Raw genomic sequence first — 25,812 nt, 5'->3', positions numbered from 1 at the left:
CAGATACTGATGGGCCGTATCTGCATCTAAGGTCAGAGACGCGGTGTCTATGGGAGAAAATGGGCAAAAAGTCAATACTATAGTAATGTAAAACAAAACCAGTTGAAGAACTGTTGAATTACATAAAGTCTGGGAAGTTGGTCATAATGTACGATTATAGCTTTTACTAACATATTTTTTGTTTAAAAACTTAATTAAATGTTTATTTTTTAAGTTTATGTTTATTTCACATTTTTATTGAATTGAGTTTTTCCGCTTTCATTATAAAGGGGCTACTTCCTCAAAACACGTTTTTTCCACCACTTTAGCAGCTCTTACATACACCAAAACTTACTAAACTAAATTTATATCAATATTCTAAAGGTTTTTAGTAAGGCGGTTGCTTGATTTTAGTATTGCACTTTAGCAATTTGCGTTTATAGATTTCAATTACAAAATTTTTCAAAATGACTTTTTTCTCCATCACATCACTTACGTACACCAAAACTTACGTACACTGTTTATTCATATATTATTCACAGTGATTTTATTATTGTACTTTATTTATTTGCGTCTGTAGATTTCAATTACAATACAAATCTTTAAAAGTTTTTCCTCCAATTCAGCAGCACTTGCATACACCAAACTTAGCAGTTTTTTTCTTATTCATATTCTGAAGACTTTTACAGAAGAATTTGTTTATATATAATTTGTCTGATTTTATTTTTGCACTTTATCTATTTGCATCTGTAGATTTCAATTACAATACAAATCTTTAAAAGTTTTTCCTCCAATTCAGCAGCACTTACAAACACCAAACTTAGCAGTTTTATTCCTATTCATATTCTGAAGACTTTTACAGAAGGATTTGTTTATATATACTTGGCCTGATTTTATTTTTGCACTTTATCTATTTGCATCAGATTTCAATTACAATACAAATCTTTAAAAGTTTTTCCTCCAATTCAGCAGCACTTGCATACACCAAACTTAGCAGTTTTTTTCTTATTCATATTCTGAAGACTTTTACAGAAGGATTTGTTTATATATAATTTGTCTGATTTTATTTTGCACTTTATCTATTTGCATCTGTAGATTTCAATTACAATACAAATCTTTAAAAGTTTTTCCTCCAATTCAGCAGCACTTACACCAAACTTAGCAGTTTTATTCCTATTCATATTCTGAAGACTTTTACAGAAGGATTTGTTTATATATATACTTGGCCTGATTTTATTTTTGCACTTTATCTATTTGCGTCAGATTTAAATTACAAAATTTTTCAAAATGACTTTTTTCTCCATCACATCACTTACGTACACCAAAACTTACGTACACTGTTTGTTCATGTATTATTCACAGTGATTTTTATTATTGTACTTTATTTATTTGCGTCTGTAGATTTCAATTACAATACAAATCTTTAAAAGTTTTTCCTCCAATTCAGCAGCACTTGCATACACCAAACTTAGCAGTTTTTTTCTTATTCATATTCTGAAGACTTTTACAGAAGGATTTGTTTATATATAATTTGTCTGATTTTATTTTTGCACTTTATCTATTTGCATCTGTAGATTTTAATTACAATACAAATCTTTAAAAGTTTTTCCTCCAATTCAGCAGCACTTACAAACACCAAACTTAGCAGTTTTATTCCTATTCATATTCTGAAGACTTTTACAGAAGGATTTGTTTATATATACTTGGCCTGATTTTATTTTTGCACTTTATCTATTTGCGTCAGATTTCAATTACAATTCTTTAAAAGTTTTTTCCTCTACCATCCTTCAGCTTTTACATACATCAAACTTTACAGTGTTATTCCTATCTATAATCTGAAGGCTTTTACTAAGGGGTTAGCATTCACCTTATTTATATTACATTTCATTTTTGAAAAATAGTGGATTTTTTTTTTCTTCTGGCTGTTGACAGTTTTTTCCGATCAATTAAATGTTACAATGAGAAATCCAAAATACCCTCTGTAAAAACCACTAACTCTAATGTTCATAATTTTTTCTATAATTGATCTTTTACTTAATAATTTGCCCTATTTACCTGTACTTTTATTTGACTTTATTTCAAATAACAGAAATCTTTTTAATGGTTTTAGTTTTAATTAACAATAATAACCCTGGTGAACACTCACACTTAAGGAAGTCATTTCTGGTCACTGGGTTCGGAATAGACATGTTTTGTTTTGCAGCAATAATGGCATAAACCGTTGTCTTTATGCCAACATTATCTGTGAAATGAAACAAGATATTTGAGTAAATTAGCAGCATTTTAATCTTATTCATACAACACAAAGGTTTGATGTTTCTTAATTGATCAAATTGCTCAAAATCATCACAAGCAATATGTAGTTGTTTAATGTTCTGCATACTGACCATTCTTACATGTGTCTTTAAGTTTGCTGGTGTATGAGTTCAGCAGGTTGTCGCACATCTCTTTCGTGGACCGTGTGATAACACGACTGAACATCTGCAGTTGATCCATGAGGCCGATATAAATGCCAGGTAAAGACACATCAACAGTTTCCTTTTTCCACTGTGAGTACTCCTGGAAAACAATACTCATATAATTAATACTGGAAAAAGTTTACATTTTTACTTCAGTTGTTATTTTGATTTATTTATTAACCAAAATGTTTTCATTTTAGTTTTATTTAACAATAATATCCCTGTTGCCAATAGAGACTCTCCATTGACTTTGTATTGCAGGAAGCGGACTCATTGTCATTTCTGACTTATAACAAAAATCAGAACAATGTCTAAAAGCTGCTATGAGACAAGGTGTACAGTAAACAAGCTAAAAAACACAGAACTATGTTTTTATATGATGTCAACCCAAACAACAAGAGTTTAAGGACACAAATAGTTGTAGATGTCAGGTTATTTCACATTGAGCCATTCAGTTGGATCATTTCTCCAACAAAAGGAAGGTAAGGAAAAGGTAAGGAAAAGTTTCTTAATGTATCTCCTCTTTTCAGGGTGGTGAAATAATCCTTTGACATGGTTAAAAATAATATATGTTTTCTGCCGCCGTTAAATTTCCCTCCAGCGGGGGTAGTTCTTGTTTTTTTTAGGGTTGACAGCTTATAAAAATGTAGTGTTTTTTAGCTTGTTTACTGTACACCTTGTCACATAGCAGCTTTTAGACATTGTTCTGTTTTTTGTTATAAGTCAGAAATGAGAAGGAGGCAGCTTCCCGCAATACAAAGTCAATGGAGAGCGTTGGCTTGCGTGGTCTTCAGATTATGACGTGTGGCGCTCTGTCTCTATGCATTACAGCTTTTTAATATTAATGTCACGGAATGAGAGATGGAGGTCTGGGTCCAAAAGCAGGTAAGTAATTTTAATGATGTTAACAAAATAAACAAACAAACAAAAAGCCAACACGGCAAAACATAACATAAACTCAAATACTAGATACACAAAAACCAAGGCCAGGAATACAGGAACGCAGAGCAGACAGACAGTTGACAGAAGACAATGCAGCCATGAAGCAGGAGTGAAAGGTGAGAGTTTTTAAAGACCAGATAATAGTGAACAGATGTGAGTGAATCAGTGCTAATGACAAAGACAGGTGAATGCAATCAGGAAGTGCAGTGTAGGAACAGCGACCTCAGGAGGCTGAGGGGAGACCCACAGCCCCGATCATGACAATTAATGCATTTTTACATCACACATCACCTTTAAACGGATGTAACAGATACTTTAAGGTCATGAACAACCCATCAGGAAACATGAAATAACTTCCGTACCTGCAGGAAGTCAATGTCATTTTTGTTCTTGGTGATTTTCTCGACCTGACTCTGAGTTTTCTTCAGCTCGGTGCAGCGTTGTTCCAGATGAACTCGGATTCCTTCGGCCTGCTTCAGCGCCTGTCGCTCCTCCACCTCTAAGATCTCGCTCACTTCCCTCTTCGCCTGCTCCACGGCTGCCAGCAGTATGTTGAACTGCTCCTCGATCACTTCCCGAACCTCCTTCACAGATGCCTGCAGCCAGACAGAAAGAGTCAGACACTTCAAAGTCAAAAAGACAACCGGAAAAGTCACTACCAAAGAAAAAGGGTTATTCTTTGAAAAGCCGAGAGGAAATGCCTTTTGCATGACAAAGAAAGGTTGATCAAATCACTCTCACGTCAATCTGAATACACAGAAGGAATTCAAATGAATTCCAGTTTCTAATTAATATGTAAACTTTTAAAAACTCTTAAAACAAATCTAGCGTTGTGATTTTGTACATCTAAAATGTACACTATACAGCAGAAACATGTAAGTAATGATTCTAGGTGTCAGCTTAATCTAAATTCGGTTTCACTTTAAAATATCTCATGTAACAGCATTACGGCATTTCATATTGATTCAAAAACAGTAAACAGTGAAGTTAAAGTAGTATTAGTTCTTTAAATGTGGTATGTCACCTCTATAGATACTGTGTTGACCTGTAACTTGTTAATGGCGTTTTCCGCCGCTGTAACCGTCTTCACCATGTCTGTCTGTTTATCTTGAAGCTCTTTCTGTAAACACACACAGAATTTTGTTGACATATGACAAAATAAATGACATTAATGTTTATTCTTACACTTTTTTACTCAAAATGTCCTCAAATCAGTCACTAGTAAAATATTCTTTAATGCAATTAAACATTTACAGGTTACACTGTATATAATGAAATGAATATGCATAGTTATTGAACACATTTACACTTATATACACTGCCGTTCAAAAGTTTAGGATCAGTAAGACTTGTAATGTTTTTTAAATAAGCCTAAGGCAAATATATTTGATCAAAAATACAGAAAAAAACTGTAATATACAATAAAATGTTTTTACAGTATAAGATAATGGTTTTTATTTTATTATACTTTAAAATATAATTTATTCCTGTGATGCAAAGCTGAATTTTGATCAGCTGTTACTCCAGTCTTGAGTGTCACATGATCCTTCAGAGATCATTTTAATATGCTGATTTATTATTAAAATGATCAGTTCGGAAACAGTTGCGCTTCCAAATATTTTTTGGAACCTGTGACTCTTTTTTTGGGATTTTTTAATGAATAACAAGTTAAAAAGAACAGAACGTATTCAAAATATAAATCTTTTCTAACAATGTAAATCTATGTTATCACTTTTTATTAACTGAATGCATCCTTGGTGAATAAAAGTATTAATTTAATAAAAAAAAGAAAGAATAAAAATGTACTGACCCTTAACGTTTGAACAGTAGTGTATATTGTTAGAAAACCTTTCTATTTTCAACAGATGCAGTTCTTTTTAACTTTTAATTGATCAAAGAATCCTGTATTACAGAAGTAATAATTAACAAAAGTATTACAGGTTCCAAAAAATATTAAGCAACTGTTTTCAACATTGACCTTATATAAATACTTATATCTCATATGTTTAATGCACATTAATATACAGTCACTAGTACAGTATATCAAGAGGTTATATTATGCATCATAAACAATAAGAGGTTATACTGCATTATACAAATTAATGTAACCAAAACCAGCATCCCTTTGCATTAGTAATCGGATAGGCATCAGTCTCTTTGTTCAGCTTTTGCTTTGCATTCCACAGACAGGTTCAGACAAAACCATCCTCAGCTCATGTTCAGCAGGAGTCACTGTTATTCAGTGTACAGGCTTGCTAAAGGGAGCATCCCAAACAATAGAGCTTGTGACTCTCGCATAAATGCAAAAAGAGTGAGCCTCCCTCCACCCTGACCACCCAATAGTCCCAGAATAGCTCTGATCTCTAGTGATACCTTCCATTGCACTGATGTCAATGAGAACCCCTCCCCGCACTCCAGTTAAAACACGCTCAGATACTCACACATATATGTTTGTTCACTCATCCTGAGTTGAACGCATGCTCAGCATTTCAAATAAAAAGGGCGTGTTAAAAGTTCTATTTTTATGTTTTTAATGCATGGAATGCATAGAATGATGCTATATGCCCTACAAAAAAAAATTACACTTATAAACTTTAAAAGGAGTCTTTATGGGAGAAATTTTTAAATTGCACATTTAGAGTTTCTTCACGTAAGGAACCACCTAGAAATGTACTAAACCCATCCGTTAGACTTTAGAAACATCCCTGATGATGTAATATAAGACCTAAAGTTATTATGCATATCTACACTATTCAATAGTGGTTAAACTGGATATGTAAAGGCCATATGCGTGTGTGATAGCTTCTCTGTTAATCAGTGGATAGGAGGTTTCTCTTAAGATAACAGGACCGAACTGTTAGTTCTGTCTAGAAACGCAGTCAGGCAGGATTTGTGCTATGACTGTTTTGTAATCTAATGCTCATGTCAGTACGGCTTTAAGATTCACGAAGAGACCCGGACACACCCTGCTCTGCACACGAGAACAACACATCAAACTCATTCTCCTTACGGTTGTATGCACAGGGAACACCCTAACAAGCACACACACATGCAGGATGGATAGTTTTAGTTCACTGCATTTAGAGTAAAACAGTTTGCCTAACTAATAATAGTTTTTGTCTTCAACCTATTTTTTTTCTGTAGAACACAAAATAGTGACATTTTGGTGAATGCATTTGAAAGCATACAATGACTGTCAAAAGTATTATAAAATGGTCCATGTATACAGTGCCTTGTGAAATTATTCATACCCCTTCATTTTTTCACATTTTGTTATGTTGCTGCCTTATGTTAAACTACGGTACTTTAAATTGCTTTTTTTCCCCCCACATCAATCTACACTCCCTACTCCATAATGGCAAAGCAAAAATAGGTTTTTAACATTTGTGCAAATTTATTACAAATAAAAAACTGAGAAGATCCCGTTGCATAAGTATTCATACCCTTTTCTGGGACACTCGAAATTTAGCTCAGGAGCATTCATATTGCTTCTAGATGTTCCTACACTTGGAGTGGAGATAAACTGTGGCAAATTCATTTGAATGAGTCTGATTTAGAAAGGCACACACCTCTCAGAAAAGGTCTAACAGCTGAAAATGCATATCAGAGCAAAAACCAAGATAACTGCCTGTAGAGCTCAGTGACAGACTTGCGTTAAGGCGATGATCTAGGGAAGAGTTCAGAAAAAAATCTGCTGCATTGAAGGTTGACAGAAGCATTATCCATAATGGAAGACGAGTGGAACAACTAGGACTCTAGAAAATGTCTGCCAGCCCCCATCCAAGCTGAAAGAGCTTGAGAGGTGAAAAGGTGAGGCAAAGAATGGCAGATAATTGCCAAATGCAGATGTGCAAAGCTTGTCACATCAGACCCAAAAAGACTTGAGGCTGTAAAGGTGCTTCAACTATGTACTGAGTTAAGGGTATGAATACTTATGCAATCTACTTATTTCAGTATTTTTTTTTTTTTAAATAAATTTGTAAAATTTGCAAATCTGGTTTTTGCTTTGTCATTATTATGGTGTACGGAGTGTAAATTTATGTGGGGAAAAAATAATTTAAAGCAGTTTAACATAATGCTGCAACAAAACAAAATGTGAAAAAATGAAGGGGTATGAATCCTTTCACAAGGCACTGTATGTATTATTAAAATTCCAATGTCTTCTGAAAACATACAGCGGTTTTATGCAAGGTTAATATGCACTGAAAATTATTAAATGATCTTATATTTAGTAAAAAACTAAACAATTTCACATAAGGTATTGCTTTCTTTCAGTAGACTTGAAATATTGTCAAATGGTCAACTGTTATGATAGTTTTAGGGTGATTTTGTAATATTTTGAGCTTTTTATAATGTTATAAAAGACTTGTATTTCAAATAAAGGTTCTTTTAAACTTTCTATTTATCAAAGAAACTGAAAATAACAATGCATCATGGTGTCCACAAAAATATGAAGCACAAATGCTTCTTGAGCAACAAATCAGCATATTAGAATACATATTAGATACTGAAGACTGGATTAATGGTGCTGAAAATTCAGCATTGCATTCACAAAAAAGACAATGGTTTCCACTACTGACTAAAAAAGGTAATTGCGACTTTTTATCTCACAATTCTGACTTTTTTTCTCAGAATTGCACGAAAAAAACTCGCAATTTTGACATTTTTCTCAAAACGGCATGATATAAACTTACAATTGCAAGAAATAAAGACTTTTTTTTCTCACAATTGCGAGTTTGTATCTCACAATTCTGACTTTTCTTCTTGTAATTGTGTTTCTATCTGGCAATTCTGACTTTTTTCTCATTACTGCGTGATATAAACTCACAATTGCGAGAAATAAAGTCAAATTTTAAAGCGAAAAAAATAATATGTTCTCAGATTTGTGAGTATATATCTCACAATTCTGACTTAACACAAAACTGTGTCAGTTTGTCACAAAAAAAGTCAGTTTGTGAGTTTATTTCTCGCAATTCTGACTTGATAACTTGCAATTGTGAGTTTGTATCTGGCAATTCTGACTTTTTTCTCATTATTGCGTGATATAAACTCACAATTGCGAGAAATAAAGTCAGAATTGCGAGATTAAAAACGTGCAATTCTGACTTGTTTTCTTGCAATTGCAAGTTTGTATCTCATAATTGTGACTTTTTATTGCAATTGTGAGTTTGTATGTCGCAATTCTGACTTTTTTCTCATTACTGCGCTGATATAAACTCACAATTGCGAGATTAAAAACGTGCAATTCAGACTTTTTTTCTTGCAATTGCGAGTTTGAATCTGGCAATTCTGACTTTTTTCTCAGAATTGTGAGATATAAACTAGCAATTGTGAGTTATAAAGTCGAGTTTTGAAGGTGAAAAAAGACTGATATGTTCTCAGAATTGTGAGTTTATATATTACAATTCTGACTTAATAACACAAAACTGCTATAAAGTCAGAATTGCGAGATATAAGCTCACAATTCTTAGAAAAAAGTCAGAATTGTGAGTTTATATCTTGCAATTTTGACTTTGTTTTTCAAAATTGCGAGTTTACGTCTCGCACTTGTGACTCTATAACTCGCAATTGTGAGTTTATATCTCATAATTCTGAGAAAAAAGTCAATAGCGAGATGTAAACTGGCAATCGTGAGAAAAAGTCACAATTACAATTTTTTTTTTATTCAGTGGCAGAAATGGGCTTCCATTGAAAAGCCTTACAGTATTTTACACTGTAATAATATTTTACAATATTACTGTATTTTTAACCAAATAAATGCAACTTTAGTGTCATTGAAAAAGAGCATCATGAATGAAAGACAGGTTTGAATTGGCATAAAGGTGAGTAAATACTGACAAATATGGTAATTTTTGAGTAAATCTTGTTTTTCTAGTTTCTTGTGACGTGCACGCTCATGCTGGCTGCTTTTAACCAGAAGAAGATGAAACCATCTATTTGTTTAGCATGCAAATATGCCAGAGAGTCTGACTGTAAATAACCCAACAGCGTTTATACGCAGCCACAGCAAAAACCATTTAGAAGTGACATAAAGTAGCTTTTATAGCATTTTAAAGACACCTTTTAAAGTGTTACATCATCATGCAAACATGTCACATGGCACGAAAAGTCTTTGAACTTTGGTTCCGGTTCCATTGTGAAACCTCTTTGTAGAAAATACCATAAAGGTTTTTCTGCTTACTAATGCTTCGTGTTTGTTAGCTGATTTATTGATGAGTGCAGTCATGCCAGTTTTCACTTTGATTTTCATTCTCACTGAGATGATTTCACACAGACGGTATGAACTGACGTCTACGAGTTGATGGAGAACCAGTTTCAGATTAAAGGGCAGCGCAATTTTATCGGAAGTGCATTAACAGATTATACCACGTCAATGAAAGAAGAAATTATTGGAGATCTTTCAAATCTTACTTCTCACACTTAATGAGCAATTCGATTTAATAGAGAGCAAATGAGTCAAACTCAACACTGTACACCCTAAATACATAATTTGCCCATCTTAACTAAATTACCGTGGATTCAGTGATAAATTCTTGATATTTGAGTTTTGAGAAGTACACTCGCTCTCAGATTTTGTCGAAAAGACACATGATTTGAACAAACATTTATATCTAAAACACAAATTGTTAATGGTCATTGTGTCAAGTTGATCACATCACAAACCCTCAGTAAAAGCAAGAGGAATATCCATTGATGATTAATCATGATCACATGGTCTCATTGTCAGGCCTTTGTTACAGTATGTGCAACCAGAGAGAGAAATAGCATGCGTTCTGATATGATTTTGTACTATTTGATCTAACAATAGTCAGAGTATGTAAAAGAGGAAACATTCTGTTCCATATTTTACTAAAAAGCTTAATTCGATTTAAGGAACAGTTTGCATGCTTGAGGCTAAAATTGCAATTTAAGGTAAAGTGTCAGCTGTTAAATAGGTAAAGCAAATAAGTTGAGTGCAAGCAGTGTGTAAACTATTTCTGCTGTATATTTATATAAAGTATCTTATGCATGCTTATATGTGACCCTGGACCACAAAACCAGTCTTAAGTCGCTGGGGTATATTTGTAGCAATAGCCAAAAATACATTGCATGGGTCAAAATTACTGATTTTTCTTTTATGCCAAAAATCATTAGGAAATTAAGTAAAGATCATGTTCCATGAAGATTTTTTTGTAAAATTCCTACTGTAAATGTATCAAAATGTAATTTTTGATTAGTAATATGCATTGTTAAGAACCTAATTTGGACAACTTTAAAGGTGATTTTCTCAGTATTTTGATTTTTTGCACCCTCAGATTCTAGATTTTCAAATAGATGTATCTCGGCCAAATATTGTCCTATCCTAACAAACCATACATCAATAGAAAGCTTATTTACTGATCTTTCATATTATATATACATCTCAGTTTTGTAAAATTTAACCTTATGACTGGTTTTGTGGTCCAGGGTCACATATGTGATTCTGAATGCTATCATGACTATCTTACATTCGTCTGAGCATCTTGAAAGAGCAACATTGGCCCAAGGGCATGATTTTGGAGCTGGACTATCTGTTTGACTGACCATGGCAGGGCATTTTTGGGAAATCTAGTTCTAGTGGCTCAAAAATGTCAAAAATTATTTTTTTTCTGGTTCCAAAATACTATCATTTTTATTATCATTTCAAAGTAGCAGAGCATTGTCACCATCATTTCACAAAAACTGTTCAATTTTAACCCCTTTAATTAAAATGTAACACTATCATTTAAAAGATTGGGGTTAATAGGATTTTTACCAACACTTTCATTCATCAAGGATGCATTAAATTGATCAGAAGTGACAGCAGATACACTGTAATGTTGCAAAAGATTTCTATTTCAAATAAATGCTGAAATCCTGAAAAATAAAATGTATCACCTTTCCACAAAATATGAGACTGCACAACTGTTTTCAGTGCTAATAATGTTTAGAAATGCTTATTGATTATGCCCATGTGATCATGTGACACTGAAGACTGGAGTAATAATGCTGGAAATTCAGTTTTGCTTCACAGACATAAATTACATTTTAATATATATTCAAATATAAAATAGTTATTTTAACATGTAAAAATATTTCAGTATTTTACTGTATTTTTGAAGAATTAAATGCAGCCTTGATGAGCATAAGAAGCTACTTTTTGTTATACACATATAGTTCAAAAGTTTGGGGTCAGTAAGATTTTATTAACACTTTCATCATCAAGGATGCCTTAAAATTGATTAAAAGTGACAGTAAATACATTTATAATCAGTGTTGGGGAAAGTTATGGATTACAGTATTGAGTTTCTCCCTAAAAAAGTAACTAATTACGTTACTTTTTATGAAAAGTAATGTGTTACATTACTTTTGCATTAAGTTTTAAATCTGGGCAGGGCTTGCTTGTTTGTTTTTAATATAAAAAGTTTTATTTTTGTCAAATGTAAAAGCCTTTTCACACCAAAAGCCTCACGCTTAGAGAAAAGTAAATTGACGTCTGTGCAGTAGACCGCAGAAGAAAAAATGTCAACTCCTCAGCAATAATAAAAGAAAACAAATGTTAGATTATCTTGAGTCATTTTTGCTTATTAGTATGGATGAATTGGATCATCGAAGGTTGGCAGCAAAGACATTGGTTAATAAAATAGGATTAAATACATAAAGGATATTTGTATTATTTAACATATTTAATTATTACAGGTTTGCGAACTGTTTTTATTCATCTTGAGGAATACTGTATCTGATTTTTTAGTTAATGAGATTATTACCCTCAACACTGTTTATAATGTTACAAAAATTATTATTATTATTTTTTTTTTAAATAAAAACTGTTCTTCTGAACATTCTATTTATTAAAGAATCCTGAAAAATAAAATGTATCACATTTCCACAAAAGTATTCCGCAGTACAACTGTTCCTTGATTATTCCCATGTGATCATGTGACACTGAAGACTAGAGTAATGATGCTGAAAATTCTGCATTGCTTCACAGAAATAAAATACATTTTAAAATATAGAAATCAGTAATTTGAAACTGTAAAAATATTTCAAAATTTTCCTGTATTTTTAAATAATTAAATTCAGCCTTGATGAGCATTAGAAACGTCTTTAAAACTTAAGTCTTTTAGTCCGCACGATTTTCCTGAAAAATAAATGTATCACGTTTTCACAAAAATATTTGGCAGTACAACTGTTCCTTGGTTGTGTGAAGACTGGAGTAATGATGCTGAAAGTGCAGCTTTGCTTAACAGAAATAAATTACATTTTAAAATATATTCAAATATAAATTAGTTATTTTAAACTGTAAAGAATATTTTAGTACTTTACTGTATTTTTGAAGAATTAAACATTTATTTGAGCAGAAACACCTTTCAAACTTAAGTCTTTTGGTTCAAACGTTTGGGATCAGTAAGATTTTCCTGAAAAATAAAAATCTTGTTTCACACAAAAATATTCGGCAGCACAACTGTTCCTTGATGTCCATGTGATCATGTGACACTGAAGACTGGAGTAATAATGCTGAAAATTCAGCTTTGCTTCACAGAAATAAATTACATTTTAAAATATATTCAACTAGAAATCAGTCATTTGAAACTGTAAAAATATTTCAAAATTTTCCTGTATTTTTAAAGAATTAAATGCAGCCTTGGTGAGCATAATTAACGTCTTTTAAAAATCCCAACACTTTTGAAAGCATAATTTTCATTACTGCTATACGTAAATATGCACCATTAAAAGATATTAAGTTAGAAATTAAGTACATAAACAAACGTACCTCTATCTTCTTGCGTGCCTCGGTGATGGGTATGGCTTTGTGTCCGCGGTGTTCCTCCTTCAAGCACTCCTGACAGACGCAGTACGCGTCGGCGCAGCAGTAAAGCTCCAGCGGGCAGCGGTGCGTCTCACACGTCCGTCTCTCGATGTCCCTCAGCGGCTCCACCAGCCTGTGGCTCTGAAACTTGACGTTCTCCAGGTGGGGCCTCAGGTGAGCCTCACAATACGACACCATGCAGGTTAAACACGACTTCTTTGCGCGGCACGGCCGGTCAATGCAGGAGTCACAGGTGACATCGTTTGGCCCCAGCACCTCTTCCTCTTCATCCTCCTGAGGCTTCTGAGGGTCCTCCGACTCCTCGAGGTCTTCCTGAATCTTGCTTTCCTCAATGGTCTTGCTGTCTTTTTCTCCTCCGTTCTGGTGTTCTGTCTCTGGAGATCCATTGATCTTCTCCTCTGTGGACTTCAGATTGCTCTCCTCAGGGGTCTTCTTGAGTTTATCTGAATCTAAGCTGCTTGCTGGCAGATCTGCTGTCAGCACCACGTCGCCCATGATTGCTCTCTCCTCCTGCTGTCTTGAGCTTTGACTTCAGTTTAAAGTTGAAGCCAAGCCCAAACTTATGAGTAGTGAGTTGGATCTGAGCCACGCCCCCTGAAACTCAACTATTTCCTCATATTCTTTTCATACTGATTGCCTGCAGTCAGAGGGAGTGGGCGGGGCCACACTGTAAAGTGGGCGGAGTCCGTATGCAGATCAACAAGGCATGCGGTTGCTGTTATGATAGTGTTTTGGTGATAATTTGATCATTTACATTACGTATTTTCTGAGGCTTAGAGAAATTTCTAGATGTCCTTGCTGTTTTTTTTTTTATTGTGAGAGCTGTGTTTTTAAGATGTTAAAAGTAGTCAATCTGCCCCAGCTGTCAAACTCAATTATCATTTGATATACTCAAAATAAGTGTTTTTTTTATTATTTTTTTTTATTAGAAGTGCAAAACATACAACATGGTAAACACAAAACACAAAAAATGATTATAACATCAATGAAAATAATCAGAAATGACAATCTGAACAGTAGTATTTAAGTAGTATTAGCATGTATATTTATTAATAATAACAACAACAACAATAATACTAAAGATGGTGATGATAACGATAATATTTTGTGATGTCGGTAACAGTGTAACAGTAATATCAATAATCAGTAATAATAATAATGATGTAATCACAATAGTAGTTAATGTAAATGTAATAATGATGACCCATACCCAATACACACCACACTTATCCTAGCTTCTGTCAGTGTTCATGTTTTTTTTTTTTTTTTTTTATATAATTTTATATATTCAAAATAAGTGTTTATGGTCATTGTCCCTATAATAAGTGTACTGTAAGTTCGTCTAAAGCAATATTAAATCTGTTCTGAGTTTGTCACACCACAGAAAAATGCGTTATCAACCACCCAGCCAAATTTAAATAATAAAAAATCGCCAAGTAAACAAAATAAGTTATTAAAATATTGAAAAAATAAGCAGTAGGGAACGCTGGGGGCGTGTCCGCTTGCGGCGCTAAAACCACGCCCACTCGCGGAAAAGCTGTCGCCTCCTCAAATGTCAAATACAAATAAATTTAAATAAGGAGACCAAGCTGTTTTGTAAATTATAAGCTTTTTCGTGACAAAGAACTACGTGACATAACTAGCGAGCAAACTGTATGTTTTAGTAACTAATGGTAATGACAGCAACTCACGATTTTGAGCGAGCGAATCACTTATGCTAATGAGCTTTAGTTAGCCTATTATAGTGTTGGGGGAGGGGCCATGCGCAGTAGCTCCAGTGGGTCATCGATACGTAATTTCAGACCCGCCCAAAAATCCGGAACACAATAATTGTAAAAAACTGTTCACACTTCAGTCTTTGTAACGTGTCTTTAGCGATACATTTCTAACATTTATGTGTTTAGAAACAATTATCTGAATTGCCTTTACACAGATTTTAAATGTAGTAAATTCTAATAGCTGTATTTAATGCAAATCTTGGTCTCTGCCATAGCTATCAAAGTTATTTATACTTTGTAATATATATATTTAAAATAAGTATTAAGTGATTGTTCCTATCATAAGTAGGTTACTTTAAATGAATCACATGTCAACAGCTGATCTCAGTGTTTTTCTTAGATAAAGGTCATTGCTTCCACCTGCTGGACAAGAACTGCAACATGATCCAAAGCCAGATTTTTTTTTCTTTTACAGAACATAAAATACATTAGTTAGCAAAGTTAGCAAGGTTGTAACTTCATTCATTTATACTTTTTTGTGAATTGTCAATTTTTTTATGCTACACAATTTACATATTGCATTAAACTGTATAATTAAATTAAATATTTAATTTTTTTAAAAAATATTACTTCATTTTTAATTTAAACATTATATTAAATTAATTAAATATTACATTGCATTAGATAGTTTACTTACTTACTTACTTACTACATAGTTACATTACCAGTCAAAAGTTTTCAAACAGTAAGATTTAAAAATTTTTTTTTTTTTTTTTAAAGGAGAGTCCTCTGGTCACTAAATTACAACAAAAATGATAAAATTCCAAACTATTTTTTACTATTTAATTTTTTTTTTCTATTTAAATATATTTCAAAATGTAATTTATTCCTGTGATTTCAAAGCTGAACTTTTAGTATCACTACTCCAGTCACATGATCCTTCAGAAATCATATTAATATTCTGATTTACTGTTCAAAAACATTTATTGACATAATTTGTTTAAAACAGCTGAGTAGAATATTTTCTTCGATTTTGTTCAATTTAAAGCATCCTTGCTAGAAAAAGAAGATAATTTCTATAATTTACAAAATAAAAAGCTTTTGCATTATAGTAGTTACAAAAGCTTTTTATATCATATGAATGCTGATCTTTGGATCTTTCTGTACATCAAAGAAAATGTACTCAACTGTTTTAAATACTGATAATAATAGTAATAATAATAGTACAACTTGTTTCTTGAGCAGAAAATCAGCATGTTAGAATGATTTCTGAAGGATCCTGTGACACTAAAGACTGGAGTAATGATGCTGAAAATTCAGCTTTGAAATCACAGAAATAAATTACATTTTAAAATATATTCAAATAGAAAACATTTTTTAAATAGCAAAAATATTTCAAAATTTGAATGCTTTTGCTGTACTTTGGATCAAATAAATGCAGACTAAGTGAGCAGAAGAGACTTCTTACTGTTTAAAAACTTTTGACTGATTGTCATTTGAGTGTATTTGGCTGTTCATTTATCAGCTTTAATCTATAATGTTTTTCTTTTAAATTAAACTTATTTGACTAATATTACTTTATTAATTATTAATTTTTGGGAATTGTATTTCTACTGTGTTTGTTAATGCTGCAACTTAATCTAATACATTTAATAATTTAATCTAATGAAAATATTTAACTAAATATTAATATTTCAAACAAATAGATAATAAATGAAATGACTTTAAGTAAACAATGTAATTATTTTAATTATATGAATATATTATATATAAATTATAAACAAATAGTTATATTATAATACTTACATTTTTTTTAAATAATTTAATTTAATCCTTTATTTAAAAATATTACTTTAATATTGTTTTTTACTCACCCTCATGTTGTTCCAATCTGGTCAGACTTTCTATCGTCTATGGATCGCAGGAAAACATGCTATTTACATACAATGCAAGATAAAATTGGCCATACAATAACACACCATAAAAGCAACATGAAAGGCATCTATATTAATTGTCTTTTGAATTCATACAATAGCCTTGCATTGTGGGAAAACCTTCCAGAATCATTGTAACACTACATCAAAAGAGTTGAATATCTACTTCAATTTATTTGGTCAGTAAAATCAATGCAATGTTCATTTTAAATGAAAGAGGAGAGCAACATTCACACACTCATCTCAGTATCACACACTTACATTCATGAACATTCAGCAAAAGCAAGTCAGAGATGAATGATTTTGGTTAAAATCACTGAATCATAAACAAAAACTCCTCCCAAAATCAGTGCATAAGTACAACTGTAGCACTGTGAATATGATTATTATGTGTAGCTCATATAAATGCAATGCATTTCACACATATTCATTAGTTACATGTACTCATCTCTACTGTGTGCTGTATTAATATTGTACAGTACAGAGATTACAGATTTGTTGTTAGCAGATTTAAATGTCAACCTTGTTTCTGTCTCCTATATTTGCTTTAACATAGTGAGACAGCATTTTAAGACATCATAGTCACTATGCCCTCAAGATACCTTCATTTGGCCAACATTTTAAAAGCAGCATCACATATAACCTTGGCTGAGAAGACAATCGCATAATGCATTGCAAGCTCCATTAGAATCAATTGTCTCCTGTTGAGTTGCAGCTCATCAAAAGTCTCTTAAAGGGACAGTTCACCCAAAAATGCTAATTCTGTCATCATTTATTCATTCTCCACTTGTTCCAGACCTGTATTGAGTTTTTGTTCTTCTTCTGAACACAAAAGAAACTATTTTTAAGAATGCTGGTAAGCAAACAGTTGACGGTACCCACTGACTTCTGTAGTATGGAAGAAAATACAATGGAAGTCAATGGGTACCGTCAACTTTTTGGCTACAAACATTCTTTAAATTACTTTTTTGTGTGTTCAACAGCTGAAAGACATACAGGTTTTCTCATTTTTAAGTATATCTTAATGCATTTTCATCTTTTTTAAAAGATGCTCTCTTTGCATGACGTTGCTTGTTATAAAGCCAACACAAATTTACTTTTATGAGAATGCAAATTCAACAAAAGCATGCAGCGTTTTTTTTTTAGTTGTGCTAAAGATAATAAAATAGTGTCAATAATTTAAATGAATATAATGTATATTTTTTGAGCACGCAAAAACATTTTTAAAATTTTTTTAAGATGAGTAAAGTCAATGGGTACCATCAACTGTTTGGCTACAAACAATTTTTAAATGCATTTTTTGTCTGTGTTCAACAGCTGAAAGACATTCATACAGGTTTTCTCCTTTTTAAGTATATCTTAATGCATTTTCATCTTTTTAAAATGAAAACGGTAACACTTTACAATAAGGTTCATTAGTTAACATTAGTTAACCATATTAGTTAACATGAACTAATAATGAACTGGACTTATGCAGCATTTATTAATCTTTGTTAATGTTAATTTCAACATTTACTAATACATTATTAAAATTTTGTTAACATTAGTTGATGCAGTGTGAACTAACATGAACAAACAATGAACAACTGTATTTCCGTTAACTAATGTTAATAAAGATTAGTAAATACAGTAACAAATGTATTGTTCATGCTTAGTTCATGTTAGTTAATACATTAACTAATGTTTAACTAATGAACCTTATTATAAAGTGTTACCATGAAAACATACTCTCTTTGCATGACATTGCTTGTTATAAAGCCAACACAAATTTAATTTTATGAGAATGCAAATAGTTTTGCTGAAGATAATAAAAGTGTCAATAATTTAAATAAATTTAATGTATATTTTTTTGAGGATGCAAAAACAACTATAGCATGAAAAAATGGCCATATTTAATATTTTCTGAATATAAAAGTGTAGATAATGTAATGAAATTTTTTGAGCATGCAATAAATTGTAAACTTTTTTTTTTGGAAGTCAATGGGTACCGTCAACTGTTTGTTAACAAACATTCTTTAAATGTCTTTTTTGTGTGTGTTCGCCAGCTGAAAGACATTCATACAGGTTTGGATCAACTTGAGGGTGAGTAAATGATTAAATTATTCATTTTTAACCAAACTGTCCCTTTAAGAGACAGCAAAAGCAGCTCACTAAACTTTGGAACAAAGCTAAAGTGTGTCCTGTATAGATTAGGTGAAGTTTTATGCATATTTGAGTCTTCATACAGCTGCGTGTTGAAGCTAAGAGCTGATCTGGGGTCACAGGTCGCGCACGGTAAGAGCTACAGTGCTGTATTATTATTAAGGCAATGATCTTTACATTCAATAATGTCAGCAAAGCGAATAGGAAGCGCTAAATAGGAGTTCCTCCTTTGTACGTATATCTTAATGCATTCTCATTTTTTTTAAATGAAAAGATGCTCTCATTGCATGGCGTTGCTTGTCAAAATCAATTCCGTTTACTTTCTTATTTCACATTTCTGGTCTTTTCTCAATTCATCAGTGCATATTACTCTAAACAAACAGATGTTTAGCTTTGTAATCGTTCATCAAAATGTCATCCATTTCTGAAAGCACTTTCTTTATCAGCAGATGCCGTCATTTATTTTTTCTTGTCGAATACCCTGTTTCTTTCATAAATATGTCACGATATGCAAGTAAAATGGTTTGTGAGCCGGTTTCATGTTGACTTTAATTCTAATGCCTTCACATGCACCAATTGAAAGTATAAAAATGTGGACGCTCATCGTGTCAGTGTCCATCTTCTCTTGTCTTTTGCTCTTCATCCCATCATCACTGGATTCCCACCAGTTCAGTGATGGGTGGGGCAAACACCATCAGCTCCTGATATTTGTGGAAGAACAGACACAAACGGGAGACATAACTGTCCTCATGATATGGCAGCTTCTTCTCCCTCAGATACTGAGATACTATGGGCTTCACCTGAGACAATAAACACATGCACATTCATTATTCATATTCATTTATTGCTATATAAATATTTATTTGGTACATTATCTTTATTGATTAGTTTATAATTTTGAATTAATCTTAATTTTTGTGAATTGTATTGTTACTTCATGCTGCATTATAATTTATTTTAAATATAAAATTGCATTTTATTTATCACACACACACACACACACACACACACACACACACACACACACACACACACATATATATAATATATAGGCCTATATATATATATATATATGTATGTATGTATGTATGTATAAATAATATATTTATTTATTTGTTTATCGTTTTATATTAGTATTGCTATTTTTATCTTGACTAATGTTAGTTCATTAATTCATTCCTCTTTATGAATTCTACTGTTACTTTTAATTAGTTGAAATTACCGTAACTTTATTTATGCTTCAATTTAATTTAATATTTAATTTTATTAAAAAAATATATTTAATTTTTTTTTGTAACTTGGATTTTTTATTTGTTTATTTTACATTTTAATTTTAATCTAATACAATTTGTATATTGGATTTATTTTTTACATGTATATGTTTATTTGGCATGTTATCCTTATACATCAGTATAAGGATCTAGTTTGACTAATGTTTAATTATTAAGTTAAATTATTAATAAAAGTATTACTTTTGTGATTTATTTGTTATGGCTGCATTTTAATTTATTAAAATATTAAAATAAATTAACTAAATAATTTCTTGAAATTGAAATTGAATGATTTACATATATTGTAGCATATTCATTTGTTTTTAGCTTTTGGTGTTACTTTATTTGTTCATGCAGCATTTTAAGTTAATTCAATAAATTGCAGTAAATTAATGCATAATATTAAATAATTAAATATTTTCTATGCAATACTTAATTATTCCAATTATATAAATAAATATATTATTATAAATTATTATATTGTAGTATTAATAATTATATGTTATATTAATAACTATATGTTGTTATATATTATAAAGTATTATAAACTCATATATATATATATATATATATATATATATATATATATATATTGAATTATTACAAATTAAATTATTCAATTAACATTTAAAATAACAAATAACAACTTAATATCAAAATAATTAATTAAAACAATTAAAATGATTTCATTTTATAATTTAAGTTAAATCTTAGTTTAAATGATTAAATTAGTTTACATTATTTAAAAAATATTTTTTTTTCTGAGAATGCAAATACAATAAAAGCATGAAGATAATAAAATAGTGTAAATAATTTAAATTATATTTTCTGAGCATGCAAAAACACTAATATTTTTAGATTTTTTTGAAGATGAGTGGTATAAATAATTTAATTTATATTTTCTGAGCATGCCAAAAACACTAATATTTTTATATTATCTGAAGATAAGTAGTTTAAATAATGTAATTCATATTTTCTGAGCATGCAAAAACAACTGTTTCCTTTTAAGATAAATAGTATAAATACTTTCATTTACATTTTCTGAGCATGCAAAAATAACTATAGCATCCAAAACACTGCTATATTTTATGTTGTCTAAAGATAAGAAGTGTAAACAATGTAATTCATATTTTCTGAGCATGCAAAAACAACATTTTTATATTATTTAAAGATGAGTAGTATACAAATTAATGTATATTTTCTGAGCATGCAAAAAAAAGCTATTTTTATGTTTTCTAAAGATAAATAGTATTAATACTTTAATTTACATTTTCTAAGCATGCAAAAATAACTTTAGCATTAAAAACTGCTATATTTTATGTTGTCTGCAAGATAAGAAGTGTTAATAATATAATGCATATTTTATGAGCATGGAAAAACAATAATTTAATTTTTGGGATGTTTTTTTTTTTTTTTGTGTGTGTGTTTGTGGATGTCACTATGAATGTTTACCTTCAGGCACATGTTGTCAGACAGGAATGGGAAAAGGTGATGCTCTACATGGCAGTTAATAAGGGAATGACCAAAGGTCCAGTCCAGCAGCGGATTTCGGGGAAGATTCAGAACGCCGTGCGTCATCTGGTGGATCCGTTTGGGCCGGTTAGTGGCAGAAAACATTGGCAGGCCGATGTGCTGCAAAAGCAGAGACACACAAACCAACTTTAAATAATGAAACTGCAACTACAGCTCCATTGTAACCAAAAAAAAGCTTATGCGGCGCCTTGAAGCGATTCAACCTTTAGCTCAGTGTGCATTTGATCTTTAAGTAGGATGAAATGTGTTCAGCGGCCCGAGAGACGCCACTGACGCCACAGGGGGCCCAAACGGACACAAACGCACAGGACAACAGCACATACAAGCATTTACATCACACATACTGTAACACACTGCAGCTATGAACCAGCAGCATTCAGTCCTGAACAAAGATCTCACACATCGCTGTGGGTCTCAGAGCGGACGGCCGCCCTTTAGAAAGCTTTAAACCAGCAAAAATACCTCAGAGGATCAGCACAATACAAAAGTACATTCACCCTGTGCTCTGCCTGGGAAAATCATGCGTGAATTGTTCTCTGCCACTCTACTTTTTTCTACAAACAAACCCTGTGAACCTCTGCGAGCAGGAGAGGAGAACAAAGCCGTATTGAGCGGGTCTCGCGGGAAAGGATGGGGAGACATACAAAGACAGGGATGGATTGATGCAGACTTGAGCTGAATAGCTTCCAAAGTTCACACTCAGAATGATTACTCTTATGAGCTCAAGAGAGACGACACAATAATGTAGTGCTGAAGTGTTACTGTACGGCGAGAGAGTTTTGTGGGTTGTAGATCGTGTGGTGGCTGGATAAAGCTCAGGACCAGAATGATAATAGTTGGAAAGAGTGATTCATTGATTAAACTATTGCCACTGTACCTTTGATTAAAGCTGCAGTGTGTAACTTCTGTACATCACTTGCATGCAAAACAACTATATTTCTTTATTTTCTGAAGATGAGTAGTATAAATAGATTTTCTGAGCATGCAAATATAACTACAGCAGGCAAAACAGGTTTTTAAAAAATACATTTTCTGAAAATAAGCAGTGCAAAAATGGTATTAAAAAAGTTAAACGGTATTAATAATTTAATTGATATTTTCAGAGCATGCAAATACAACTAAGGCATGCAAAACAACAGTTTTTTTATTTTCTGAAGATAAGTAGAGTAAATAATTGAAATTATATTTTCTGAGCGTGCAAAAACAACTACAGCATACATAACACTTTGGTAATTTTTTTAAAGACAAATGCTAAAAAAAGTATGTTTATGAGCATGCAAAAAGAACTATAGCATGCAAAAAACTGCCATATTTTACATTTTCTGAAGATAAGTAGTGTAAATAATGTAATTCATATTTTCTGAGCATGCAAAAACAACTATATTTCAATATTTTGTAAAGATAAGTGGTATAAATAATTGAATTAATATTTTCTGAACATGCAAAAACCATTATATTTTTTATATTTTCTGAAGAGAGGTAGTATAAATAATTTAATTTATATTTTCTGAGAATGCAAAACAACTATATTTTTAGATTTTCTAAAAAAAGTGGTATAAATAATTCAATTGATATTTTCTGAGCATGCAAAAACCATTATATTTTTATATTTTGTAAAGATAAGTGGTATAAATAATTTAATGAATATTTTCTGAGCATGCAGAAAACACTCAATTTTTATATTTTCTGAAGAGAGGTAGTATAAATAATTTAATTTATATTTTCTGAGCATGCAAAATAACTATATTTGTAGATTTTCTAAAAAAAGTGGTATAAATAATTCAATTGATATTTTCTGAGCATGCAAAAACCATTATATTTTTATATTTTATGAAGGGAGGTAGTATAAATAACTTAATTTAGATTTTCTGAGCATGCTAAACAACTATAGCATGCAAAAACAACTATATTTTTAGATTCTCTAAAATAAAGTGGTGCAAATAATTTAATTGATTATTTTTTGGAGATTGCAAAATATTGTTATATTTTATGAATAATTTAATGAATATTTTCTGAGCATGCAAAAACAACTAGAGCATGCAAAAATGGCTATATTTTAATATTTTGTAAAGATAATTGGTATAAATAATTTTATTTATATTTTCTGAGCATGCAAAATTTTTTATATAGCAAAAACTATAATATTTTTAGATTTTCTGAATAATTTAATTAATATTTTCTAAGCATGCACAAATAGCTTTTTCTGAACTTGTAATTGAATTGAATTTTCTGAGCATGCAAAAACAACTAAATATAGTTAAAGCTACTGTTGTGTGATGCTATGGCTGTATATCTTAAACAACAGTAGAAAGAATGCAAATCCAAAACACCTTTAAAGATACTGCTGCACTACCAAAAAAAAAAAAAAAAAAAAAATGGTGGTATATCTCACCTGAAATATGTTGACATGTATGTACGGCAAGGAGAACATGGCTCTGCACAGAAGCATGACCACCAGAGCGGAGCTGCACGACAGGCCCGACACGCACCTGAGCAGATAATACTGAGAAAAAAACCCCAGACACACACACAGGATGGTGCGCACGATCTGGAATGGAGACTGACCCTTCAGCTGACCTGAAACACATGCATAAAAACACAAATGAGAAAACATGTTGGAGGTTTCACAGATGATGAAGCTGGCATCAGCGCATACACTCCCCCTCAGAAGAGGTCATATGGAAATATATGGAAATGTAAACCAGCTCAGAGTTAAAATGAATTCAGTTGATGTGGTGTTCTAGGCAAAAAAAGTCATTTTAAATGAATTACTGATGTTTTAAAGCTAAAGTTGACCTCACAATGATTACATAAAATGTATCACTTGTGGCTTTATCTTATAAACAACTGAATAGGACGCACTGAAAAGCTGTGATTGTAAAGTGCTTACCAACAGCGACGATGGGTGTGATAATGGGGACAGCCAGCGGTGCAATGAACAGGTAGACGGATCGAGGCAGAAAAGGTATTTTCCAGGTGCTGGAGTCTCCCAGACCGATCACATTAGTGTAAGCATGATGCATCTTTACATGAGCATGAACGCCGGCCCGTGCAGAGAATGAGCCACACACCTGAGAGACAAGACGAATGAGAATGTCAGCTTCACATGATGCATGCAGGGGTACAAAAGAGACAATATTATACAATTTTTCAGAGTTTTAAGCATTGAAATGACAGAAAAGAATTGCACATAATTTCAAGGTGATCTATAAAATGTAAGTAAATAAGTGTCATTGATTATGTGACTCTTTGCACAGATGGTCAGATGTTCTTGCTTTCACCAATCTCAAAATTAAAATTAATTAAATTAAAAAAAAATAATTTATTTTATTTAATTTTATCTTGTTTTATAATTTTATGTAAATTAAATTAAATTTAGATTATTAAAAAAAAATACTCTTTGCACAGATGCTCAGATGTTCTTGCTTTCACCAAATCTCAAAATTAAAATTAATTAAATAAAAAAAAATAATTTATTATATTTAAATTTATCTTGTTTTATAATTTTATATAAATTAAATCAAATTTAGATTATTTAAAAAAATACTCTTTGCACAGATGCTCAGATGTTCTTGCTTTCACCAAATCTCAAAATTAAAATTAAATTTAATTTAAAAAAAATTAAAATTTATTTTATTTAAATTTATCTTATTTTATAACTTTATATAAAGTAAATTAAATCTAGATTATTAAAAAAAAGAACTCTTTGCACAGATGCTCAGATGTTCTTGCTTTCACCAAATCTCAAAATTAAAATTAAATTAAATAAAAAAAATAAAAATGTATTTTATTTAAATATATCTTATTGTATAATTTTATATAAAGTAAATTAAATTTAGATTATTAAAAAAAAAAAAAAAAAAAAAATATATATATATTATATATATATATATATATATATATTATTATTATTATTATATATATATATTAATATATATATATATATATATATATATATATATATATATATATTAATAATAATAATAATATATATATATAATATAT

The 25,812-nt window shown here is 31.2% G+C and overlaps 2 protein-coding genes across 2 annotated transcripts; both read right to left on the bottom strand.

The window, feature by feature from the left end:
- Positions 1–3,715: 3,715 nt before the first annotated feature.
- LOC141297539 (tripartite motif-containing protein 16-like) lies at positions 3,716–13,726 on the bottom strand. The gene is made up of 3 exons (XM_073827960.1): positions 13,153–13,726; positions 4,405–4,500; positions 3,716–3,976 (listed from the first exon to the last, which is right to left on the bottom strand). Exons 1-3 carry the CDS (start codon positions 13,702–13,704, stop codon positions 3,716–3,718), a joined length of 909 nt encoding a protein of 302 aa, XP_073684061.1. The 5' UTR covers positions 13,705–13,726.
- Positions 13,727–19,306: 5,580 nt separating this feature from the next.
- LOC141298467 (fatty acid desaturase 6-like) lies at positions 19,307–24,872 on the bottom strand. Its single transcript, XM_073828983.1, has 4 exons — positions 24,698–24,872; positions 24,200–24,384; positions 21,727–21,906; positions 19,307–19,803 (listed from the first exon to the last, which is right to left on the bottom strand). The coding sequence occupies exons 1-4, from the start codon at positions 24,828–24,830 to the stop codon at positions 19,654–19,656; spliced, it is 648 nt and encodes a 215-aa protein (XP_073685084.1). The 5' UTR covers positions 24,831–24,872; the 3' UTR covers positions 19,307–19,653.
- Between the last annotated feature and the right edge of the window lie 940 nt (positions 24,873–25,812).

This window comes from Garra rufa, chromosome 22 (genome assembly GCF_049309525.1).
Source record: "Garra rufa chromosome 22, GarRuf1.0, whole genome shotgun sequence".
Taxonomy (NCBI): Eukaryota; Metazoa; Chordata; class Actinopteri; order Cypriniformes; family Cyprinidae; genus Garra; species Garra rufa.
Note: the sequence above shows the minus strand (reverse complement) of the source record. Positions and strands in the feature narration are given on the sequence as shown.